Source organism: Nanorana parkeri, unplaced genomic scaffold (assembly GCF_000935625.1).
Source record: "Nanorana parkeri isolate BGI_ZX_2015 unplaced genomic scaffold, ASM93562v1 scaffold1088, whole genome shotgun sequence".
NCBI lineage: Eukaryota > Metazoa > Chordata > Amphibia > Anura > Dicroglossidae > Nanorana > Nanorana parkeri.
This window is the reverse complement of record NW_017307356.1, coordinates 242,255-249,354: the sequence shown is the minus strand read 5'-3', so window position 1 is coordinate 249,354 and position 7,100 is coordinate 242,255. Positions and strand designations below refer to the sequence as shown.

Sequence of the window (7,100 nt, the reverse complement as noted above, 5' to 3'; positions counted from 1 at the left end):
AGATTCTGTCTGCTCAGGTCTTAGTAAATTCCCGCCATAGAGTGTAAGGAGTGCCAAATATTTCTTTGTAAAAACCTGACAGAGGTAAAATGTAGTCACCAAGACAGGAAGTGAGGGGAAATCTCTCTATTGGAGCTCTGGATGCTGAAAACTAGAAAATGTAGATATACCCTAAAAGTGCAGGCTACAGGAGAATGAAGATGACAGCCCTGGAACCTGCAGCCTCATAGATAAGGCAGTAATGTTGTTTTCTGTCCTCTGATCCCTCATATTGGCTGAGTATTCCACCAATCAGATTCTCCGCCCCGTGATGTCACCAGTCTCCGGGCAGATTTCTCACCTCTGATTCCCCCCAGATATCTTTATACATCCTCCCCATACACATAACCCGGCATGGAGGGGCTCAGTGAAGGTGGTGGTGAAGGTGTGGAGGTGTCGGAGGATCGGGTCACACAGATCATAAAAGGAGATCCGCCCGGCCTCATAATCCAGATCTATCCTGACTCTGTTACTGGAGACATTGCCGCGTAATGGGATCTCCTTCCCGTCATATCTCACTGAGCACTGTTTTCCCCCCCACCTCACCATACCCCAGGACTTCTTATTATATCCAATCCCTGACTGATCTCCTCTCCTCTCTATACTGGGGTAACACATCCCGACTCTCCAGCACTCTGACCCCCCGACATCCACTTCCCAGTAATGTCGCCCTGAGGAGAAACTCCGACTGCTCAACACCTGAGGATACCGAAATCTCTCTGGAGTTTCTGGATGATTCAGATATGGTGACCAGGTTGCAGTTTTCCTGTCATCTGAAATAAGTAGATAATTACCAGCTGTGCTCACATCCAGTAATATGTCTATAACCCTCGACACCCCAGATGTTTGCTGTACAGCCCCAATATTTGATGCTCGAGCCTGGAGGTATGGGTGTTTTATGATGGAGGTGGGTTGGGGGCGTGACCTGGATGGTTCAGCAGTGATGCGAGCCTTCTTTCTACTAGAATGTGGATAGACATGTGTGCCTGGACCTTCCTGTACATTTACCCCAGACATGATATCAGATATACCTGTGTGTAATGTGTGTGAAATCCCAGCCACATCCAGATCCCCTCCATCATGGAGGAGTCTATCATGTCTCTCTCTGTCCTCATCATCTCCATCCTCAGTATCACACAAGTCACCTGTGTCTGATTCCTGTAAGACAGTCAGTGGATCCGTCATGTTACACAGCTCCTCAATGTGACGCATCTTCCTGGACAGCTCGTCCTTCTTTATTTCCAGCTCCCGGATCATATCCGTCACATAGAGGGAGGTCCGCTCTGCCTGCCCGGAGATCTCACTCAGGACTCTCTTCTCCAGGTCCTTCAGACGTCTCCTGAGGTCTCTGAGCAGGGCAGTGACTCTCTCTGTTTCACCGGCTGCTTTTCCTTGTACTTTCCTCCTGTGTTCCTCCAGACTCTGGACTCTTTTCTCCGTCTCCTCTCTCTCTGTCATCAGCTTCTGCAGAACATTCCTCAGTTTCTTCTTCTTCTTCTCAGAGGCCTCATCCAGAGTCTCCACCTGATGTCCTCGATGTTCTCCATCCAGCCTGCAGGACACACAGATACAGGCAGAGTCCTCAGTGCAGTAATACTTCAGGATCTTCTTATGGACGGAGCATTTCCTGTTCTCCAGGGAAGTGGTGGGGTCACATAAGACGTGTTCTGGTGACTTGCTGTGGTCTCTCAGGTGGTTGTCACACAGAGAAGCTTCACACAGCAGACAGGATTTCACAGCAGGTACAGGAGTGTGAATACACTGAGTACAGAGGACCCCGGCCTCCTCCTGATCTGGCTGAGCAGACAGGAAATTCTCCACAATGTTATACAGTGTTGTGTTCCTCTGTAGTGCAGGCCGCTCCTGGAACTCGTCTCTGCATTCAGGACAAGAATATGCTCCAGACCCCTCCTGTGTATCCAGCACATGACCAATACAGTCCCGGCAGAAGTTGTGTCCACATCTCAGGGTTACAGGATCTGTATAAATGCTCAGACAGACGGAACATTCCAGCTCAGCTCTCAGATTACCAGACGCCATCGATGACGTGTATTTGGCTGTAATAAGACAAGTCATACAGACAGAGCCGGATTACCCACAAGGTGACCTAGGTCTGCGCCTAGAGACTGGCGGGTGTGCATGGGGGCTGTCTGTTCTTCCTTACATTCCACCCTCCCTCTACTATCATTAGGCATGACTGGGGTAATTGAGAGGGAAGCTGCCCCAATTACCACCAGACCCATACCCAACCTCCACCCCTTCTATTCCACAGAACAACATTGGATGACACAATAATGGATCTCAATGGTCATAGTGATCCTTTATCACAAATCATTCCATTCCCCCCTCCTCAGTGCCAGCCTCACCACCCTGCCTGCCATTTGTCCTCAGTGCCCCTTCTCTACCATCTGTCACCTATAGCTACCCCTGGATGACATCCGTTATAAGTAGATTCCCCCCAGTGTGTCATTGGCTGCCTGTGTACCCTCTTTGTCCTCTCCTACATGCATGGCACACTTACCTTCAATGTGGACTTTAACCCTTTCACTGCCACAGATGTGAGGCATGCGGTGGAACAGAACCTCTTCCAGCTGGCCAGGGCAGTAAGTCTCACCTCGGCTGAATTCTCTCTTTTGTTATAAGTCACCATGAAGTTATCACAAGAGGTCCCCAGTGGTGTATTTATGTATTTGGCAAGCCAAGCTTCGGCCGCCCTCGGCACCTTACTAGCCCGCCCAGCCCAGCGATGCTGCGCTGTCCGGCTCCATCCGTCCTCCCACCCTCTTCACAAGCAGGCAAGCCGCCCTCCACTCCTACACACAGACGGGCTCCGGCTCTCCCCTGCTCTTCACAACATAGGCGTTTGACTACGGCCGCCCCCCAGGAAGGTGCCGCCCTAGGCAAACGCCTACTTTGCCTCGCGGTAAATACGCCCCTGGAGGTCCCCCAGACTCTTCTGAGTGAACAAAGAGCTGTCATCAGAGGCTGACAAGTCACTGATTACAGACATTCATTCACAATCTAGACATGGAGGACAGACCATCTCCTAAACTGGGGGGGGAGCTTAATAGTGACCCCCTGTGATTATTATTTCTTTAAAATGTGTATGGTGGCTGAGATCAATCATCAACCCAACTCCATGTGATATACCAGAGTAATGAGTACTGAGCACTCCAATCTTCATTCATTTATGAGGAGATAATGAACATTTACAACCTCCTCATCTTGGGAATGGACAGGACGTGATCTGTACTGAGCACTCCAATGATTATATTGATGAAGAGATAATAAACATTTATCACATCCTCATTTGTTGACCCTCCACTGGAGACATCAGGCCGGCACCCCGGAGCAGAGCAGCAGCACAGAGTATGTAGCAAATTCATATACTATTCTGCATTGCTGTATAATGTATTTCAGGTATTTGCAAGAGTAGTTTTATGCACCCTCTGGCGAAATGTCTCTTTATTAAGAAGTCAACACACAGGGTGTAGTCCGGCACAGCGATATTAAATGGACAGGGTCTGAGGGCAGCAAGTCCACAGGGTCTCAGGGCAGCAGTTCTGGCACATAAAAGGTTAAGTCCACAGGGTCTCAGGGCAGAAATCCCAGCACATAAAGGGTTAAGTTAACCGTGTCTAAGGGCAGGAATCTGGCACAGAAAGGGTTAAGTCAACAGGGTCCAAGGGCAGCAATCTGGCACAGAAAGGGTTAAGTCCATTGGGTCTCAGGGCAGCAGTTCTGGCACACAAAGGGTTAAGTCCACAGGGTCTCAGGGCAGAAATCCGAGTACAGAAAGAGTTAAGTCCACAGGGACTCAGGGCACCAGTTCAGGCACAGAAAGGGTTAAATCCTCAGGGTCTAAGGGCAGCAATCCCGGCACAGAAAGGGTTAAGTCCTCAGGGCAGCAGTTCTGGCACAGAAAAGGTTATTACTCACCTTTTCAGCTTGGCTCACTGTATTCCAGGTGGAGGTCCCTTTAAGCACACAGCTGTAGCCCCGCCTTAGCTCCGCCTTTGCTGTTGCCTGTGTTTTATAAAAGGCTGTGAGAGGCGCAGGCAGGAGAGGGGAGGAACAGGGGCGGGCACAGGTGATTGCGCAGCAACCAGCCTCACCTCCTAATGTCTCTACGGCCCTAGGGAATGCTGCCTTTGTCCCTGGGGGCCACCAGTGGTGAGAATACGGGGCCCTGCACCTGATCCTTTCTACACGGTGGCTGACATAGACATAGAAGCGTTTTGTCTGGTTGTAGATGTCGCCCAGAGGAACTTTGCTGTCTGCGTAGAACTTGATGTCCTCTCTCTGAATGTCTCGCTCACGCAGTATGAAGTCTGCAACTTCTACAGCTAGCACAGACCCACAGAGTCCAAGCCTAGGAATTGTGTGCTCAGGCTTAGGTGCCAACTTATCCTTCCCAAACAGAGACCCCCCCTCCCCCATGGGTGTGATTAGAGGGGTCTCTCACCTTGAGGTAGGTGACAGCTGCTATGGCCTCAGTAGATGCATCTCAGAAGATGTGACTCTCTCTTCTCTGACTTGCAGCAAGGGAGGTTGAAGTGTAGCAGCGTGGTATGTGGATTCCATCTGAGGCATGTAGAGATTGCTTCCAGGACCTCCATCCTGAATGTTTGTCTGTTGGTAGTGGAGCGTCCCAATCTTAGTCTCTGATACAGTGGTGGGCGTAATGAACAAAGGGCCCTGGTGCAAGATTTTATCTTGGGCCTCCTCCCAAGGGAGCGGATCACACTGATCGATGGCGGTGTTCTATCAAAGGCTTACATTTTAGAGTAATCCCGCCCGGTTTTGCAGCAGTGGAATGTGTGACCGGTGATGTGGTCACACATTTTAACATAAACCCACCCAGTTTTTTGGCGGTGGAATGTGTGACCGCCAATAGGTGAAGCATTCCAACGCTTTCTCAGCTGTTCCAGGGCAGATCGGCATTGCAGATGGTATGTGCAGGAGAACCGATCTGCCCTGGAACAGCCGATCTGTCCTGAAATGTCACTTCTATCCGACTTTGTGACTGCGATCTCACATTTCACTGCACTGACAAAGTCGGATAGAAGTGACACTTCAGGACAGATCGGCTGTTCCAGGGCAGATCGGTTCTCCTGCACATACCATCTGCAATGCCGATCTGCCCTGGAACAGCTGAGAAAGCGTTGGAATGCTTCACCTATTGGCAGTCACACATTCCACCAGCGAAACACTGGGCGGGATTACGTTAAAATGTGTGACCACGTCACCGGTTACACATTCTAACGTAGTCACAAACTTTGCTAGAACAGCGGCCCTGTCTAATCATTTAATCAGAGAAATAGATTATAATACAGTGTAATGTTCAGCACAGTGTGCAGTTAGACTCTCCCACCCCCCGCTCTTCATTCAGACTCACCTGGCCAGAGCCTTGCAGAAACTCAGACCGTGTGCAGGGGGCGGGGCATGTGACACACTTCTCCTCCCCCGCTGCCTGTTACTAGAGACGCGGGCAGGAGATGGAGCAGTGAGTCACAGGACCACACCCCCTTGCTGAGAAGCCCGTCGGCAGTGCAGGGCCCCAGGGATCCTACAGTGCACTGCCCCATATTCCACCAAGGGGGGTGCCCAGGACCGGACCTCACTGCCCCCCCACAGCCTCAGGCCCCGGTACAGCCGCACCGGCTGCACCGGCAGTAGTTCCGCCCCTGCTCTGATAGCTGTCTCAGTAAGGATTCACCTTGTATGGTGATGGGAGACACTCAGGGAATACCACGTTTAGTATGTGGCTTGTCTGCAGAGCTGACATGAAAGGTGAAGGTGTCTTTTAATAGGTCACATGGTAAGCCCAGACTTCTCTGTACAGGGGGCATGTCCATTCCCAGATTGAAGTCCTTACATCCTGTGGCATGATCGCCGGGGTGAAAGGCTTTCATAAGAGCAGCATTGTTTGAGGGAGTCTTATGGAGTCTGAGGTTGGTCTCAGGAAGCAGACCTTGAGTCCTCTGGTAGCAGGTCTATGGCTTCTTCATGAAGAGGAGAATCATCGTGTATGGTGATTGGTGTAGAAGACTCCGATGAGTTCCCCCAGAGGTTTACTTGTGGAGTTCCTGGAGTGATGGTTGAGGAATCAGGTGCAGTGTGCCGGGTGTTTGTATCAGTGGATTCCCGCTCCTCTGAGCTGGTGAAGGAAATGTGGTGCGTAGTCTTACCAGAACTATGACAGGGGGGTGGTGTAATGTAGTCTGGCTTTACCTGTACGATGATCTTATTGGAGCACACACCACCTGAGCCGGAGGTTCCCAATCTCGTTTCATTCCCATAATTACCCAATCTGAGTTATCTGATTATCTTTTATATTATTTTTTTATCTTATTATTTTTTGCTTTTTTTAAAAAATGTTTTCCTATTTTTTACTCTTTTATTTTTTTATTAGATATGTTTTACTTTTTATTACCTTTTTATGTTTCATTTTAATTATTTATTACTTTTTGGATAGTTTTAATTTATTTTATAATTTTTAATCATTTTTTTTTCAAATTTAATATTTTATTTTTTTTCACTTAACTTTATTGCTATCACACAGAAGCTAACAAGCCTCATGTGTGATTAGCATTTGGAGGTGACAGCTTCTCTTTATTGAACCTGTCGCCTCCAATACAGGGGTTCTAGCCCAGCACTACGCCGGAGTCTATGTTCTAAGTCCTCTGTGCGTGCTCCGTGTTGTTGAACGGTCAGAGAGTTAAGGCGCACTTCTCTATGTACAGGTTTCATGTCGTCCTCGACATTGATAACTCCGCCTTCTAATGCTGCCGTTCCATCGCGTATTCTTTGTATATCGTGACGAATCCGCATGACTTCCTCTTCCAAACCTTGCACGGTACTTGTAAGATTTACTAACGAGGTATTACTCATAGTCACAGCCTCCAGTATATCTCTGAGGAGGCCCTCCCAGTCATTTCTCTGCATCTTGGCTCCTGTCCTTTCCAGCATGCAGGCAAGGTTTCCTGTGTGTACTGTATCAGTACTCTCCTCCAGGTTACCAGTCTCAGTACAATCTGAGGGGGGCATTATATCCTTCT

At 49.2% G+C, this 7,100-nt stretch overlaps 2 protein-coding genes across 2 annotated transcripts in view; both read right to left on the bottom strand.

The window, feature by feature from the left end:
* Positions 1–308: 308 nt before the first annotated feature.
* LOC108796295 (E3 ubiquitin-protein ligase Midline-1-like) lies at positions 309–2,079 on the bottom strand. The gene is made up of 2 exons (XM_018567755.1): positions 1,048–2,079; positions 309–918 (listed from the first exon to the last, which is right to left on the bottom strand). The coding sequence occupies exons 1-2, from the start codon at positions 2,077–2,079 to the stop codon at positions 337–339; spliced, it is 1,614 nt and encodes a 537-aa protein (XP_018423257.1). The 3' UTR covers positions 309–336.
* Positions 2,080–6,000: 3,921 nt separating this feature from the next.
* The window catches only part of LOC108796279 (E3 ubiquitin/ISG15 ligase TRIM25-like), a 14,566-nt gene continuing 13,466 nt past the window's right edge, over positions 6,001–7,100 (bottom strand). The window contains exons 4-5 of the mRNA XM_018567743.1: positions 6,680–7,076; positions 6,001–6,199 (exon numbers count right to left, since the gene is read on the bottom strand). Of these exons, the coding sequence (XP_018423245.1) occupies positions 6,001–6,199; positions 6,680–7,076 (596 nt within the window). The remainder of the gene's footprint in view (positions 6,200–6,679; positions 7,077–7,100) is intronic.

Excerpts from the sequence above, each read along its gene's own strand:
- LOC108796295 (XM_018567755.1), bottom strand. The coding sequence starts at position 2,079 with ATGGCGTCTGGTAATCTGAGAGCTGAGCTGGAATGTTCCGTCTGTCTG. Across the intron at positions 919-1,047 it reads TATCTGATATCATGTCTGGG|GCTCGAGCATCAAATATTGG; the intron begins GTAAATGTACAG and ends CCATACCTCCAG.